General features: G+C 44.9%; 2 protein-coding genes across 6 annotated transcripts; both read left to right on the top strand.

Moving 5' to 3' along the window:
• The first annotated feature begins 397 nt into the window (after positions 1 to 397).
• LOC6604950 (otoferlin) lies at positions 398 to 6,647 on the top strand. Of its 4 annotated transcripts, none has more exons than XM_032719401.1 (14): positions 398 to 685; positions 758 to 1,116; positions 1,166 to 1,289; positions 1,353 to 1,530; positions 1,580 to 2,028; positions 2,091 to 3,337; positions 3,391 to 3,562; positions 3,616 to 4,834; positions 4,896 to 5,032; positions 5,318 to 5,499; positions 5,607 to 5,727; positions 5,838 to 6,128; positions 6,187 to 6,287; positions 6,352 to 6,647. In XM_032719401.1, the coding sequence occupies exons 1-14, from the start codon at positions 506 to 508 to the stop codon at positions 6,527 to 6,529; spliced, it is 4,938 nt and encodes a 1,645-aa protein (XP_032575292.1). In that variant the 5' UTR covers positions 398 to 505; the 3' UTR covers positions 6,530 to 6,647. The 4 variants fall into 4 exon arrangements, with proteins under 4 accessions (XP_032575292.1, XP_032575291.1, XP_032575293.1 ...); XM_032719400.1 differs by having other exon boundaries at positions 428 to 685; positions 1,166 to 1,268; positions 1,332 to 1,530; XM_032719402.1 differs by lacking the exons at positions 398 to 685; positions 758 to 1,116; positions 1,166 to 1,289 and having other exon boundaries at positions 1,314 to 1,530; positions 6,404 to 6,458.
• A 1,943-nt stretch (positions 6,648 to 8,590) lies between these two features.
• Positions 8,591 to 18,082, top strand: LOC6604949 (transient receptor potential cation channel subfamily A member 1). Of its 2 annotated transcripts, none has more exons than XM_032718614.1 (16): positions 8,591 to 9,034; positions 9,419 to 9,574; positions 11,699 to 11,855; positions 11,911 to 12,001; positions 12,071 to 12,266; positions 12,626 to 12,733; positions 13,525 to 13,713; positions 14,133 to 14,361; positions 14,435 to 15,015; positions 15,081 to 15,395; positions 15,795 to 15,902; positions 16,082 to 16,302; positions 16,357 to 16,834; positions 16,890 to 17,052; positions 17,120 to 17,392; positions 17,456 to 18,082. In XM_032718614.1, exons 1-16 carry the CDS (start codon positions 8,765 to 8,767, stop codon positions 17,749 to 17,751), a joined length of 3,831 nt encoding a protein of 1,276 aa, XP_032574505.1. In that variant the 5' UTR covers positions 8,591 to 8,764; the 3' UTR covers positions 17,752 to 18,082. The 2 variants fall into 2 exon arrangements, with proteins under 2 accessions (XP_032574505.1, XP_032574504.1); XM_032718613.1 differs by lacking the exon at positions 15,795 to 15,902 and adding an exon at positions 15,494 to 15,604.
• The last annotated feature ends 4 nt before the right edge of the window (positions 18,083 to 18,086 follow it).

Here is an 18,086-nt window from a genome sequence, read left to right as displayed (position 1 = left end):
CTGCCACAGCAACCACCAATACATGCGCGGTTAGCAGGTTGCTCCAGCTGAAAGCTCGGCTTCCCACAAACCTCCAACAGCAAAAGTCCAAATGGGAGAAGCTTTACAGCGCTGCCAGATAGGTGGATATAGTTGGTGTATAAAGAAATTTACACGACTAACAAAATTATGAAAAAATATCCGAAACATTTTCAAAAATGCGGGCGTGGCAGTTTTAAGCGGTTTTAGGGCGTTAGAGTGGGAGTAGCAAAAAGTTTTTTTTGCATATAGATAGAAATTTAAAATACTTTAAAATACGAGTAACGGGAATAAAAAAATTTGTTTGCATATTTTGTTGGTTTTTTATTTGAAAGCATAATATATCCGGACTTGAACGAACCAAGCCATGAGCCTTTGCTCATTCAAAGCACTGAAAAGCCGTTGCACTTGCTTTCCATTCAAATTTCGGGGCGATTTTGAAAATGTCTATTCCCGTGATCCGTTTCCTAGTCGAGTTGGTCAGATAATGAGTTACATGGAGGACTGTTTCGCAGGTGCCTCGCAGGAGTTTCTCATCTGCATTACGGTGCACAAGGCAGCGCAAGTGGGAGTGACCTCCGGCGAGCTGTACGTGCGGATTAGCCTGGACAAAATGACGAAGAGCACCAAGTCCTTTCCGAATACCGAAAATCCCTTCTTCAATGAGGTGTGTTTTGATTGGAACTATGTATATACAAATACATTATTTTTTAATGATATTCCATTTACGCATTCTCAGTACTTCGTTTTTGAGTTCCATTGTACGCTAACCGAACTCCTGCGCCTAACGATCCTTTTTGAGCTAAAGAAACACATGACCTATAAGAAAAATGTGGTAGTGGGTGAGCTGCTGGTGGATCTACACAGCGTGTGGAACCAGACCAATCATGGTTACTTCAAGAAGTGGGGTCGCCTGGAAGCACCTATTGGAGAAAACCAGACCCTAGAAAATGCCGTTGCACCTCACGGCTATTTGCAACTGGATCTGGCCATTGTATCCCAGCATAGTCCAGTGTCTTATGCCCTCGGATCTGAGGAGCAAGACACCCAAAGTCTGAACAAGTGGACGGTGGATCATGATTTTGATGATATCGAGAAGTGAGTATATATTATACATCGATCTGTCTCAGGAACCGAATACCCCTAGGAATCTCCTGACCAACGTGAACACCTTCGCCCCAAGTAATATTCGATACTTCGTCGCCTTTTACCGGGGATACTTCATCAGGCAGAGCAACTACATGATTCAAGTATCGTTTGCCGGCTTCAATGTACTTTGCTCTCGGCATTGACTTATGTTTTCGTTTCTAAAGTACAGATTCCATCCTTTCAAGGGCAAAACGCCGGTGGTCAAGAACACGACGACGCCCGTGTGGAACTACGAGATCAACTTTGCCTGGATGTATCCGTCGGTGGCCCAGCGTTTCCTCATCCTAATTTTTACCCATGAGCATCTGCAATGGAAATGCGTGGCTGAGTTCGAATTGTGTCTTGAGGAGATCGCGTTTAATGGTGAGTCATGTGTGGCACGAAAGGCAGATTTTGAGTAACAACTGAATAGGAACTCCTTCTCTGGGACCCACCTACTTGCATCTCTACGATCCTGTCAATCCTATGATCTATGTTGGTCGTCTTCTAATGGAACTTCGGTCTGAAATGCTAACGGATTCCAAGCCAACACACACGCTTTCCTCCAAGACGGTGCCAGGCTTGGATGAGACCCGTTTCTGGCATGACGATGTCTATCTGATTGAGTTTCTTCCACTAATGGGTCACCACATCCTGACCTCGGGTACGGCATACAAGATCTCGGCGAGATTAGCAGAACACAGCTCGAACGTGCTGGAGGGTCAGCTAAGGACACCATTGGATCGATTCCGGTCGGCAATGAACTCAAAGAGTTTCCGGCGGGAGGCACCTTTCCAGTCCTGCATGTTTCGAGTCCGTTTGCCGGACAATCGAGCCAAGTACGAGAGTGATTTCTTCATGCTGGATATAGTCAATTATATGGTACGTCTTTTGCGATTTTCCACCTTCTATTGTATTCCACTATAATTTCAAATAAATGACAGCGTTCAGAACTGGACACCTTCAAGCTCTTTCAACGAAAATATCCACACCAGGATGATGAGCAGGCCAAATGCCTGAAGGTCATTGTGAACAGCATTTTGACCAGAATCAAGGAGGGTTTAGATGCCCACCGGTTCGACCACGACGTGCAACCAAAGCGCACCACCTGGGACATCAACCGGCAGCTGTACCTCCTGGACTATTTCGCCAAGTTGCCACTGGAACTTCAACATCTTAAGCATAAACTACGCAGCTGCTTTCTGGAACACCTGGACACCTCCATTGGTGATGTGGTTAATGAGCTTCAGCGTTTGGTAGCCGAGATGGGATCCCTTTCCAGTATGGCACGCACACAGGACGAATGGCCAGAGTTGGTGCTTACCTTAAGTGCAAGCGGTAAAGATGTGGGTGTTTGCCGATTGAACGCCAAGCTCTTTTTGAATCTACGAAATCAGGATGCGGATCAGGAGACCCTTTGTTGGCGTCTAAAGAGCTTTTCCTTCAAGTCCGCGGGCTGTTCGCACACCTGCCCCAATTGTGGTTGCACCACGGCCATAGTATCAGGATGTTTAGCCATTGTTGTGGAACGGGAGCGAAAACAGTTTCTTTCTGTTGTCAATAAAGATTGGGCCAACATTGAGCCCATGTTGTGGCAGCTGAATCCTGAACAGACACACTTCCTCTGTCACGTTTACATACACCAAGCCAAAGTACGTCCTGGTGGTGAAAAAAAGAACATCTGTGACCCCCATCTGAGAGTCCTGTTTGCCGACCAGGCCTGTGAAACGTATACGTCTCCCGGAACTCTATCGCCCATTTGGAATGCTGTGATCACCTTTAACTGGGTGTCACTACCAGGAGGTATTGGTCTCTATCTAAGGAACCCTCCTCTTCTTTCCTTGGAATTCTACAATTCCGAACGCAGTCTACCAGAGGACCTTGTTGGCATGGGAAGCGTGGCCATGAGTGTTATTAGCGAGGATCGGGCAAGTGATTCCAATTGGGAGGATGCAGGAGTATTCGCTTGCTCAAAGAATCCGTTGCGAAAGCTACAGAGATTGAAGTACCTGACTCCACCTCCTCTCAAATGGGTGCCAATAGCTAGAAAAGGAACTCTACAAGCAGAGGTTTTGATGTCAGCCGAGATCATACAAATCTCCATGGAACCCACTGGTCAGGATGATAAAAAGGAACCACAACTTGCAACGGGAATTCCAATGGCCATCAGGCCAAATATGCAGAATTTTGTGTAAGCTAGGTAAATATTTCGGGACACTTCTCTTAATCCATTGCCCATTACAGCTTAGAGGTTTTCTTTGTGGGTCTGCGCAATTACACCAAGAGCAGCATGAGTTCTGCTGGTAAGCGGAAAATCAATGTGATGATGGGTGATCTGGTCCTGGCCAGTGGACCCTCCACAGCACGCATCCGGAACAGCATAAACTTTTTGGTGGCCTACGCCTCTGGAGTGGTAGTAAGTTCACACAGTAGAAAAGTAAGGTCCAACCTATATAGTACCCCGATCAGAGTTTGCCAGATCAACAGGATTACTGGCCGGCAATTATAGCCACCGATGTCCTTCTCTCCGGATTCAGCAGCGAGTCCACTCTGGGAGCAGCTCTCATACCCAACTCATCAAATTTCCTGCAACGCGACAGGACCCTCAAGTGTGTGTTAAAAAAAGACCAGGCCGCTGTGGAAGCTTCCACCACGGTTAGTGTGGATGAAGATGAAGATGACGAGGATGGGGAAGATGAACTGGAATGGGAAGAGGAGGAGACCAAACCATCCAGAATCAGCAGCTGGTGGATGCGGTTTCTCTTCGCGTTGGGTCTGCGTTCAGCTCCCTATGCCAATCGTCACGCTTTAAGGTTCCATGATGATTTGGATGACCTCGAATTTGTCGAGGAGCGGGAGTTCACCTGGTGGACTAAGTTCTACAACTCAATGTATTGGAGTGCGGCCGAAATGTGCCACGAACACAAGCACCGCCTGGTTATCTACTACGAAGAGCTGGAGAAGCAGGCCCAGTTTGGATACCTCCAGGATTGGGCAGTTCCCGTCCAGTTGGTTCATGGCGTGAAGTTTAAGAAGCATGGTCCACCCAGAGAAGATATCTATGCCACTTTAAAGCTGCAACTCAAGTTGACTCCATGTCAGTGTCCGGTTCTTGAGGATCCCGGAGGTGGTGGCGACATGGTTCGCAACATGTCAAATCCCATACATCCTCGACATCAGTCCACATTACAGTCACTTGGTGAGACCGTAAAACTTTTGGTACGTGTTTATGTAGTCCAGGGCGTTCAGATGCGTCCTCGAGATGTGAAAGGAGACTCCGATTGCTATGTGAAGCTGTTCCTGGGCGGCAAGACGTTTTCCGATAGAGCCCATTTCTCACCCAACCACAGTAATCCAGTTTTCGGGCGTCTATTTGAAATGGAGGCTACGCTGCCAGGAGATCACATGCTGCAAGTGATGGTATATGATCATGACAAGATCAAGGACGAGGTGATCGGTCAGACAAACATCGATCTGGAGGATCGCTGGCGAACTAGGCATCGTGCCACAGTGGGTTTGGCCAACGAGTACACAAAGAGTGGCTATAACCACTGGCACGACGTTAAGTTGCCCGCGGAAATTCTCATAGATCTGTGCCAGAAAAGGGGCATTCAGGCACCCTACTATTATGGTAATGTAATTGAGGTGGACGGAATGCTTTTTGGAGACGAAACTTTGATCTCAAAAGGTGGGTTACTACTGACTCGTTTTAATATCATAAGTTCTTGTATCAGTATATAACTTTTTAGATGAGGAGCTGCAGGAGAGACTTAGCTTAGCCGTGCTTAAGAATATGGATAAGTTGCCATCCTTCGGTTACAAATTGGTTCCGGAACATGTGGAAACCCGCTCCCTCTGCCGCGATGATTTTCCAAATGTTGAACAGGTAATAAAAACAACGAAGTGTAGTGTAGCAAACTTATCCCAATGTAATGACTCACTTTTAGTTAAAATTTCTACAAATAGCATTGCCAAATTAAAGCTATACATTTACGACCAAAAACAGTCTAGAGAGCCGTTATCAATATTGTTTACCTAATCTGTGACAAATTGCATTATGAGTAATAATCATTGATAAAACATATTTCGTTTTATTTTAGATATAAAAAAGTAATATTTTCATTAGATATATTTATAATAAACCAATCTACTAATGCAACCCATTGTCCAGGGCAAACTCCAACTGTGGATAGAGCTGTTCGAGGCGAACATCTATGTGCCCAGTCCCATCGATATAACCCCTGTGCCGCCCGCGGATTTCGAGGTGCGTGTTGTGGTTAAGAATCTGGTCGGGATTCAGGCGGGCGACAAAAACATTTTTGGCAAACTAATGAGCGACGTTTACGTGATAGGGTGAGTGTGTGGGTGGTGAACCGGAGGGGCTGCTTATTACCCGTGGGTTACAAGCGGATCTAGGTAAACGATATGCAATTACCGACGTTTTTCGCTGTACTTGGCAGATGGTGCGAGGATGAGGACAAGCGCCAATCGACCGATATCCATTACCGCTCATTTGCAGGAGATGCGGCATTTAATTGGCGCATGGTCTTCGGCCTCAAGTATTCCCCCAACGAGGACCTGGTAAGCCGTGACCTTGCCTAATTGGTCAGGGTAAACAACACTGCGGCGGCTTTTCACCATTAATTATTCCGTGGGCTCCCGTTTCTTTTTATAATTTATATATTTTCTAGATGGTAATCCGGCGAAAGGCGGGGCTGCTGGAGGAAATCGAGTTCAAGAAGCCGCCTATTATCTATCTGCAGGTGTGGGATAAGGATGTGCTAACCAAGGATGAGTACCTGGCCGCCCTGGAGCTCAATCTCTCCAACATGTACGCGCCGTATCCAGCTGCCCAGTTATGTAAGCCCTATCCCAAGAAGAGGAAGCGCATCAATCTCTTCAAGCGCAAGGTCATCAACGGCTGGTTTCCGCTGCAAAGTAATGCACATCCATCGCAACGCAGCCAGGCCACAGTTCAAAATGTGAGTCTTGGTGGAATTATCCTTGGCTTGTTATCCGTGACCTCTTGAGTGATTCCAGGGCAAAATGCAGCTGAGCATCGAAGTCTGCACGGAAGTGGAGGCCGTCAACCGGCCGGCTGGTCGTGGACAGGACCCACCGATGGCCTTGGAGCCCCCTTAGTAAGTTTCCACTTGTTTTTAATTCTGGCCAACTTGACAATGTTTTCTTTAAATTAACCTACAGCAGACCGGACAGCTCGTTCAATCCACTAACGCATCCTTGCAAATCCTTTCGGCACATCCTCTGGCCAGTCATTCGAAAGTATGTCCTGTGGACTTTGTTCATATTGATCGTTATCCTGGGACTGGTGCTCTTCTTTTCCAATCTGCCCGCCAAACTCATGACCATTCCACTGGAGTAAGGACTACTTTTTATTCCTTTCTTTCCTGTTTGTTTGTTTTATTGTTGTTGTTTATATTGTTCGCTAAATTGAATTTTACCTTGCGTTTTGAAAGTTTTTCAATAAATTAGCTTGTTGTTTCTTTGCCCTGCTACTCCGTCACTTAAAAAGTAATTAATTTCATTGGCTAATAGCCATCTCCAGTGCCAAAGTGGTGAGAATGCGATAATGACTGGGACTGGGACTCAACCCCACTGAATTGTTATGACGTCGGTTTATATAAGGAGTTCAAAGGACTGCATACATATAAACATTTAAGGCTAATCAATATTTAAAATGTTGTATGAAATAGATAAGCAACTAGCTTTGTTGCAGCGATAAAAATATTATTGTTAAATTAATATTCTTATTAGGACGTTAAAATAGATCGTTTAATCGGGCCTATAGCTAATTTTATCGTTAAAGAGTAGGTGTTCTTTCGCCTATACTTTTATATATCCCTATGCTATCTTGTACATGATTTGGCATATAAACATCACTTCTCCAGCTATTTCTTAAGCGAGAAGCCTTTAAAGCATCCAGAACTATCCCTGGGGTTCTCTAGTATTTCACCATGTGGGTGACAAAAGTGGCGATTCGCTTGTTTGTGGATGTTCATGTGTGCATATGGTATCTATATCGGTTTGATTATGCCGCAGTGTTAATGTGCTAATGGCGGCAGTCGCGGCGAAACGAGACGAGAGTGACGAAAGGCTGCCATTGCTTATCAGGACCGCCCCGAACTGGTCTGAACCGTTCTGGCCGGGAAACCATATATTGTCTTAGGGCTGCCACGTTCAGTTGGTGTCCAGCTATCGAGGCTGTCGGTTCTCAAATCACTCAGCAGGAAACTCCCAGGAATATCCTACCTCTTTGAACAAATTGTACATCAAAAGGTGCTAATTTATTTTCATAATTAAAGTGTCCGAAGTCCATCAGAGTAGTGAAAGTTTCAACATAAATTTAGCTATATCCTTAAGCTCCATCCCTTTGCCTTTGCAGGCAGAGGCCAGAGTCCTTGTTCGCGTTCTTGTAGTGCTTCCTCCACGTCGCAGGAAAGGATCGAGAGTGAAACATATGGCAAGCAGCCTTAAATGCGGTTAAACTCAGTGCGAAAATACTCGGAAAATTCCTGCTGCTGTCGCAGTTGTGCCTGCTCCGTGTGCTCCGTCCTAGTCTTGGTCGAAATCAAAATCAAGTTCAAGTTCTTTAAATTCAAAGTCGATTGAAAATGTAAGTGCATCCTGTCCGCTGCTCCCCAAGAAAACGAAGCTAGGGATTGAATAGTTGGAAGATAGCAAAGGTAAGACAAGGATTTTATTAAGTCTTTTATATTGTTTTTAGCATAGCAGTAATCTGAATAATACATACAACATCTTTGCAAGACCATGTAGATAATGGACTTATGACCCAAAGTAACCCCTTAAATGTCCAATTAATTAAGGGATTTATTTACCCGATGGCCGGTCAATGTTTGCTCCGATATTTGCCCACCATCACCACTTAGACTAATCGAAAGTCTCTACTTTTGTCAACTCATCCAACTGGGTGTAGAAATAATAAAAGCTCTTTCTCTCACCTGAGGCTCAGTGCCTCTAATTTCATTAGACGGAAATCGTTCATATCATCTGATAAGTATCTCTTTAATGTAATTAAAAGTTCGATACCCGCCTAGAAATATCTGCGTACCATACTGTGAGAAGCCTTGCAGCTTGAATCCTTTGCTCGTCGAAAGCGGTTCGAAAATGGAGCTGGAGGAAGTTAAGTAAGTCTGGATATACACAGGCTAGACATTATGCAAATTTCTCCAGTCGAGTGGCGAAAATAAACAAACCATTAATTAGACAGTTCCAGTTAATGGGCCCGCGAAAGGAAGTCCCGGCTTCGATTCCCTCGGGCAGTGGCTATAAATGTGTAGAATGACAAATGGCCATTGACTTGCTAGCCAACCAGGTATATATAGTATACATATATATAGATGGCTCAGTGCGTGTAAATTGGCCAAGGGTTACTGCTAAATTAGCCCTAGTTGCAGTTACGCTTCAGTTCTAGTGCGACACAGTTGTATCTAGTGGATCGTCCTCGCTCATATCTGCTATATCTGGCGATATCATGTGACAGACGGTTTATCTTAATTGGTTTGCTGTCGGTTTACGCGTTTGCAAACCGTTTAACCCAATCAATATCTAATTAGTCCACTGATTGCTGCCCAGCCCGATGATGTGTGATAAGTTGCGAAATACAAACGAGCCACTAACAAGCGCGTACAGTCGCGACCAGCGTCCCTTTACGATTACAGCTCCGGCCACGGCCACGGATCGCAACCAGAGTTCCAAGAGCACGAGCTCCAGGATGCCCAAGCTCTACAACGGAGTCTACAGCGGCCAGTGCGGCGCCCTATCGCCACCTGACCTCATGGAGGCCCAGCCGAAGCTACTTCCCAAGCCAAGGAGCAACAGCAGCGGCAGCACCGGCCGGAACAGCAAGGTATGTATTTGGCTTACAAATTATTATTTTTTGTTTGTATAACAGAGATAACTTTTATTTAACATCTGACCTAGTTGAACAATAACTAAGTGTTGTGTGAGAACGTTAATTTAAGGGATACATTTGTTTTTTTTGGGGGGAAAACATTCTTTTAAGGGAGAATTCAGCATTCGGTGAGTTCGAGTGGGTGTCTTTATTGTAATTTAATATAAATTAATTATATTTTAAATTAAGAAGTGAAGTGGATTAAATATACTAGACCTATTCGAACTTCTGTTCGAAGCTCGTTGGATAATAATCAATTTAATAATTAGCCACCACGTATAAATAATTTATGACTTAACATAACTTAACTGGCTTAACCATTTTGACATCTCTTTGCAGTATTGGATATTTTCAATGATAATCGAGCGCAGTGCGGGTCCCAAGCGGATTGAAATCGATGGCGATGATGCGGACACGCCGCTGGAGGCCATTCTGCCAGCCGAACCGCCGGCGGAGGTCTGCCTCTTGCGTGACAGCCCCTTCAGGATATTGCGGGTGAGTAGATCCAGAATGGGTTCCATGCAGGTGCGGGCCTGCAATTCTCCAAAGTGAAGACCCGAAGCAATTCCCGCAGCGAGAGTCATGATAAATGCTTCTCGATGTGCTCCTAGCCTCGTGTTTTGAATGTTCGAGAAGCGGACAAGGAAGTACAAAAGAGATTATTTAATAAAATGTCAATAGTTTTTTTTTATAAAAAAGATAATTCAATGTTTTTATGACTTGTAATAAGCAGTTAAAAGATCCATTGCGAATATTTTTACCTAGAAGTGATTAGCGCAACAAGTCCTTTTCACATTCAGCGCCTGAGAAAGAAAGATTGAAATTGAAACCAAAATTGACCGGCGAGTTCAACAAAATAACACGAAGCCCATCCTTCGCCAAAGGACCTGTGCCACACGCACCCGAAGTTGCCGCCAGTTGGCTTTAAAAGCAAGACTGTTTGGTCCGAGATTTTAGTCATTCAGCGACTCTTCCCGCGTGGACTCAGCATTTTTTTTCCTCTGGATATTTACTCTCCGTCGAGCTTACCAAAAATCAAGTTAACTTGGCAGCAAATCAGTGGCACAGCAATTTCATTTATTACATTTGTGGCAGTTAACTAACTCAATAACGACTTGTGCAACGGAAAAAAAGTTTATACACAAAACCGTGCAACAAAGGATATTTTACACATTTAAAATTCGCATGACAAGTGAACGCGATTTTGAAAAATTAACTTTAATACATTCCACAGTACAAATATAACATTAAATATACAAAATATTGCTCAAATAGTGATAACAACTGAACTTGTTTTTTTTAAACATTTATGAAAATTTTTCACAATATATACACAAAGAAATACTAAAAATGTTTATCGGATAAACAAAACTGCAATTTAAGAAACGTACGCATATCAAAGCTGCAAGTTTCCTGATTATCGCAATCTAATTGAGTTTCGATCGGAATTAAAACACCAAACGAACTGCAAAACAGAGCTGAATTCATAAGAAGCAAAAAGGACTCAGTTCATAAGTTCACATAACCAAGCTACAAGCTGTCGTAACGAAACGCTACTTCTGGAATGCAAAACGCATTCTAATTGAATGTCCACTGGCATTAAGGAGCCATTGAGTCACCCACGTAAAGAAGGCACAAGGCGAACGCATATGGAAATCATATTGGAAAAAATCCATAACAAGTCAAGGCTCTCTCGAAACTTCGTCCCTTGTTGCCAGCTGAGCTGTAAGGACAATAAGAGTTAATCCACTAACTAAACACAAATGTAATTAAAGTCGACAATGACTTCGGGCGACAAGGAGACTCCTAAGAGGGAAGACTTCGCCAGTGCGCTGCGATTCTTGATGGGCGGCTGTGCCCGCGAACCGGAAATGACTGCAATGGCGCCGCTTAACCTGCCCAAAAAGTGGGCACGCATCCTGCGGATGTCCTCGACGCCAAAGATACCAATCGTGGACTATCTGGAGGTAAAACTGCTGCCGGCGAACTCATTCAATTAGCCACGAGCGAATCACAAAATGACCTCTCTGGGGGGATAAAAGTTTCATTTCACCCCCTCCTTTTAAGTGATTCACAGAATTTTACTCCTGGACATTTCTAGAAAAACGCTGTTCAATACAGCGTTTTGAAATTCATTTTTATGAAGAAAACAGGAAAGGCAATAAGACAATCAAATTACTCTGTCGCCGGAAGGCGTTAATGTCCTAAAATCTATTGACATTTTTCTGTAAGACGATGTTTTGCACTTTCTTTGCTTTGCACTACGAAAGGCAAACAGAAAGTTCTTAGAGAAAGTAAATGAAACTAAAAAAACTTCGCCTTGAACTAGCAAAGCACCTTTATATATACAAAAATTAAAAGGAAATTTTAATTGCATGTAAAAGAATTTTGTATTGTTATGAAATTTTAATTTATTGACCCGAAGGAAGTTAAAGACTCTGAATAGTCTGTTCCTCTAGCTCCAAACAAGAGTTTAAAATCAGTTCTTAAAAATGTAGTTCTAAAAATTAAAATGTTCTCTTAATTAATTATTTTTGCCAGTGCTGGCAGACCAAACAGAGCTTAGTGTTTTAATTGATGTTGCTGCAAACTGAGAGACACCTGTTTTTCCTGTTTCAGGCGGCTGAGTCCGGAAACCTTGACGACTTCAAGCGACTCTTCATGGCGGACAACTCGCGCATTGCTTTAAAGGATGCGAAAGGACGAACGGCTGCCCATCAGGCGGCGGCCCGTAATAGGGTTAACATTTTGCGGTACATTCGCGACCAGAATGGCGGTAAGTGTGCGGATAAAGCCATTAAGCAGGACTCCTTACCAAGCGTGATTTACAGACTTTAATGCGAAGGATAATGCCGGCAATACCCCGCTCCACATCGCCGTGGAGAGCGATGCCTACGACGCTCTGGACTATCTATTGTCCATGTAAGTGGCTCAACCATGGTTGATTTAGCCCGATTGAACTTTAAAATATCCTGCCGACAATCCTTACAGCCCAGTGGATACGGGAGTGCTGAACGAGAAGAAGCAGGCCCCAGTGCACCTGGCCACCGAGCTGAACAAAGTGAAGTCCCTTCGGGTGATGGGTCAGTACCGCAATGTCATCGATATCCAGCAGGGCGGCGAACATGGACGCACCGCTCTGCACTTGGCCGCCATCTACGATCACGAGGAGTGCGCTCGCATCCTGGTAAGTGGTGTGAGTTTTGGCCAATCGCTTCATTTGATTATTTTTTACGTTCGGCCTTGCTTTTGTATTTACACATGCATTTTATTTGCATTGGTTTGATTTATATTAAGCCATTAATCAACTTGATTCACCCAACACCGCCCTCTCGAAAAACACACTCATCCGTACAAAAGTTTAATTTATCATAGAGAACATGAAAAATAAAGGTTGGTATCCGCAGTAGAAGAAAATTGAAATTGTTTTGCCTGCTTTTATACTAGACCCAAATATCAAAGAGTGTGTGTGTGTGTGTTCCTAGTGCTAGCATATTACATTAGATGCATTTATATTTGTTTACAATAACTCATCGTATCTTCCAGATAACTGAGTTCGATGCATGCCCACGTAAGCCCTGTAACAATGGTTATTATCCCATACACGAAGCGGCCAAGAATGCCAGCTCCAAGACAATGGAGGTCTTCTTCCAGGCAAGTTGTCCCTTCCATTTCCCGATTCGCACTTGTCCCAGCTGCATGCTACAACTACGAGTATGTCATCTCATCCAGCTTTGATCCTATTGTGGAAGCTATCCCCATTGGACACTGACCCGATTTGCTTGATTCCTTCTACTCCCAACCCTCTTACATAGCCCCCCATCCCATCCAGACCTGTCGTGCACTCTCTTCGGTTTTGGGTTTATTTTTATTTGGTTTTTGATTTTGCTTTGCTCCCTGATTGAAGTTGCGTATACGCCGCGTTGTAAGCGACCTCTTTAAAAAGTATCAAATTTGTTATGGGTCACTCTGCCGCTGTCGAGAGTTGGATGGCAAGGAGGATAACATGTTTTCCAAAAAATTTTAAGCTGCAGAAAAATATCAGATGTTGGATAACTCAGGCGGGGTCGGTCATTCACTTTGGACAACAGTTTTCTGGTCGCCTTAAGACACTTCTAGGATGCCCAAAAGTTAAAGCATTGCAAAAAAAAGAGTTATGTGTTATTTTGATTGCTTTTCATGATTTGGTTTATTTAAATGCGTAATCGATTATACAAGTAATGTTCTTTAGCTTAGACTGCACTTGTTCAAGTTTTTTAGTAGTAATTTAATCTTTTGTGTAGCTATTGTTATTAATATATTTACACCTGCTTTTAAAAGCTGGCTTAAGAACTTTGATGATTAATACGAGAACGGTGATGCAATGAACTCTATTAATTTCTTTTTTTTCCACAAATAAATCTCGGCCGGAATGAGCTCATCTAATGTTTTCATCCATTTTACAGTGGGGCGAGCAGCGCGGCTGCACCCGCGAGGAGATGATATCCTTCTACGACTCGGAGGGCAATGTGCCGCTCCATTCGGCTGTCCATGGTGGCGACATCAAGGCTGTGGAGCTGTGCCTCAAGTCCGGGGCCAAGATATCCACGCAGCAACACGATCTCTCGACGCCAGTACACCTGGCTTGTGCCCAGGTGAGTGTATGCTTTGGATGCACACGGGTGCTGCTGACTGGGAAATCCTTCAGCGGCGACCAACTGACAGGCTGCCAAGCAATTGAAAACTCTCATATTTCCACGTGGAGTTGAGCAAACAAAGCGTTCTTGGCCAGTAAGCGAAAGGAAAACAGCATTAAACCATATCCAATGGGCGCTGAAAAGTGGCTGTGTGGTTTCCTTTCGGTCTCCTTCGGTTCGCCTCGTGTCTTGGTGTCCTTAGCTGACTTTAATTTGACAAATTCTTATGCAAATTCACTAAGAAGAACGTGACTTTGTCGCTAACAAAACAAAGCACTTTCCATGTTGGGGAAATACATACTACGGATGAATGATTCCGACATGGTTCTCCATTTCCATTTCCGTTTCTTGTTCTGTTTTTTTTTTCTTTTGTCTAGGGAGCCATCGACATTGTGAAGCTCATGTTCGAGATGCAGCCAATGGAGAAGCGACTCTGTCTGAGTTGCACGGATGTGCAGAAGATGACGCCGCTGCACTGCGCCTCCATGTTCGATCATCCGGACATCGTATCCTATCTGGTGGCCGAGGGAGCGGACATCAATGCCCTGGACAAGGAGCACCGCTCTCCGTTGCTCCTGGCGGCATCTCGAAGCGGTTGGAAAACAGGTGAGCAAGTTAACCCATGGTTTTCCCATCAAAGATATCTTGACTATGGTAACTTGTCTTCCTATTTTTCCAGTTCACCTCCTGATTCGCCTAGGGGCGTGCATTAGTGTCAAGGACGCAGCCGCCCGCAATGTGCTGCACTTCGTCATCATGAACGGCGGCCGGCTGACGGACTTCGCCGAGCAGGTTGCCAACTGCCAGACGCAGGCGCAGCTGAAGCTGCTGCTCAACGAGAAGGACAGCATGGGCTGCTCGCCGCTGCACTACGCCAGTCGGGATGGGCACATCCGGTCGCTGGAGAACCTCATTCGACTGGGAGCCTGCATAAACCTGAAGAACAACAACAACGAGAGTCCGCTGCACTTTGCCGCTCGATACGGAAGGTACAATACGGTGCGACAGCTCTTGGACTCCGAGAAGGGATCCTTCATTATCAACGAAAGTGACGGTGCAGGCATGACACCACTGCACATATCCTCGCAGCAAGGACACACACGAGTGGTGCAGCTGCTGCTCAATCGAGGAGCCCTGCTCCATCGGGACCACACCGGACGCAATCCTCTCCAGCTAGCGGCCATGTCAGGATACACCGAGACCATCGAGCTGCTGTACTCGGTACACTCGCATCTGCTCGATCAGGTGGACAAGGATGGGGTGAGTGAATATTATTGTCAACTGGTTAATCAAGATAACGACTAAGAATGGCTAATCCCCATCAGAACACCGCCCTCCACCTGGCCACCATGGAGAATAAGCCCCATGCGATCTCCGTGCTGATGTCTATGGGCTGCAAGCTGGTCTACAACGTTCTGGACATGAGTGCCATTGACTATGCCATTTACTACAAGTATCCGGAGGCTGCCCTGGCCATGGTCACCCACGAGGAGCGGGCCAACGAGGTGATGGCTCTGCGCTCGGACAAGCATCCGTGCGTGACCCTCGCCCTGATTGCCTCCATGCCCAAGGTATTCGAGGCGGTGCAGGACAAGTGCATTACCAAGGCCAACTGCAAGAAGGACTCGAAGAGTTTCTACGTAAGTTTGTCGTTTTCCCAGGGTGAAGCCCAATCATCATCTCATTCCATCGAAGCTAATTGATTTCTATTCGCCCCAATTGACATCGCCGTGACTAGATCAAGTACTCTTTCGCATTCTTGCAATGCCCCTTTATGTTTGCCAAGATTGATGAGAAAACCGGAGAGTCGATTACGACCGCCAGTCCCATTCCGTTGCCGGCTTTGAATGTAAGCGGAAACTGGAATCCTTCCCAGATCTGTTGCATGCGTGTTTTTTAGTGTTGCTCCTCCTCCTTCCTGGACTTGATACATGATCTTGGGGTTACTGTGGGCTGGTTTAGCGGGCACATCATAATCCATAATTCATATTAATGGCTAAGATCCATACATCGATACTCATTACTTGGTTACCATCCAGATAAAATATTCGTTTTGGCCCTACCAAAAGACACCCGAACAGATTGAGGCCAAGCGCAAAGAGTTCAATGACCCCAAGTGGCGACCCCCGCCTTTGGCCGTGGTGAACGTGAGTGTCCCCGAACTCTCTTAAAGATCGCAGAGCTCTGCAATTGTGTATCGTCCCCCAAACTAACCCACTAACCGACTCACTTTCCGGCTTTTGTATCTTGTATGTCGTGTGCGTGTTTATTCAAATATATCTTTCAAATTACTAATATATACATTCCCTTTTAATCAATCGATCAGACCATGGTAACGCATGGCAGGGTGGAGCTCCTGGCCCACCCGCTCAGCCAGAAGTATCTGCAGATGAAGTGGAACTCATACGGCAAGTACTTTCACCTGGCCAACCTGCTGATCTACTCGATATTCCTGGTCTTTGTAACCATCTACTCCTCGCTGATGATGAACAACATTGAATTGAAGGCTGGAGACAACAAGACGATGAGTCAATACTGCAATATGGGGTGAGTTGAGATCATTGTTACCCAAAAAGATATATCAACATCTCCCTTTTTCAGATGGGAGCAGCTGACCATGAATCTCTCCCAGAACCCGTCGGTGGCATCCCAGATTCGTTTGGATTCCTGCGAGGAGCGTATAAATAGAACTACTGCAATACTTTTCTGTGCGGTGGTCATAGTGGTCTATATACTGCTCAACTCAATGAGGGAACTAATACAGATATACCAACAGAAATTGCACTATATCCTGGAGACAGTTAATTTGATTTCCTGGGTGCTGTACATCTCTGCTTTGGTTATGGTGACACCGGCATTTCAGCCGGATGGAGGAATCAATACCATTCATTACTCAGCCGCTTCAATAGCAGTGTTTCTGTCCTGGTTCCGATTGCTCCTGTTCCTGCAAAGATTCGACCAGGTCGGCATCTATGTGGTCATGTTTTTGGAGATTTTGCAGACGCTCATCAAAGTGCTGATGGTATTCTCCATACTGATAATCGCCTTTGGTCTGGCTTTCTATATACTTCTTTCAAAGGTAGGTGCTTTAATTTGGTTTTTTTTCGAGTGATAGTTTCCTACTTTTCCCTTAGATTATTGACCCCCAACCGAATCACTTGTCCTTCTCCAACATACCCATGTCCTTGCTGCGAACTTTCTCAATGATGCTGGGCGAGCTGGACTTTGTGGGTACCTATGTGAACACCTACTATCGGGATCAGTTGAAGGTGCCCATGACCTCCTTCTTGATTTTAAGTAAGTATACTTAAAAGTATATATACCATTACTTTTCCTTTAATTGATATTAAATTTATTATGCCAGGTGTCTTTATGATCCTTATGCCCATTCTTCTGATGAACTTGCTCATCGGTTTGGCCGTCGGCGACATTGAGTCAGTGCGTCGCAATGCCCAGCTCAAGAGGCTGGCCATGCAAGTGGTGCTCCACACGGAACTGGAGAGGAAGTTGCCCCATGTCTGGCTGCAGCGAGTGGACAAGATGGAGCTGATTGAGTATCCCAATGAAACCAAGTGCAAGCTGGGCTTCTGCGATTTCATTCTGCGCAAGTGGTTCTCAAATCCATTCACCGAGGATTGTAAGTTGTCTGGAAAAAGATCTGGTACTAGGTCCATCCAATACACTTCCAACTTCTATGCAGCCTCCATGGACGTCATCTCCTTCGACAACAACGATGACTACATCAACGCGGAATTGGAACGGCAGAGGCGAAAGTTGCGCGACATTAGTCGCATGCTGGAGCAGCAGCACCAGCTGGTTCGGCTCATTGTCCAAAAGATGGAGATCAAGACAGAGGCGGATGACGTGGACGAGGGTATATCCCCAAACGAGCTGCGATCCGTGGTGGGCCTGAGATCGGCAGGCGGAAATCGATGGAACTCGCCTCGAGTCCGAAATAAACTTCGAGCCGCCCTGAGCTTCAACAAGAGCATGTAGATCCCTTTGTTCGGCGGGACTTGGCTTTATAACAAAATCTGTGTATCGTCCTTAGTAGAAAAATTGCACCATTTTCAATATATCTTTATGTGTGTGTAACTCGTTGTCCCACAGTGACGTGGATCGTGTGTGTATGTGAAGATCGTATTGTGTGAGGTCCTTAAAGGAATAATACATCGAATTTATAGGCAAGGATCATGGGCTGTTCTCGTAACTTGATTAAGCTGTGGAATTCAACAGATCTATTGTAGTTTTAAATGCAATTTGCAAAAGTGTGTACTGTTATTTGGATGTCTTTTAAAAAGTATATAAAATAAAATCATATTAACCAGAAA

Source organism: Drosophila sechellia, chromosome 3L (genome assembly GCF_004382195.2).
Source record: "Drosophila sechellia strain sech25 chromosome 3L, ASM438219v1, whole genome shotgun sequence".
NCBI lineage: Eukaryota > Metazoa > Arthropoda > Insecta > Diptera > Drosophilidae > Drosophila > Drosophila sechellia.
Note: the sequence above shows the minus strand (reverse complement) of the source record. Positions and strands in the feature narration are given on the sequence as shown.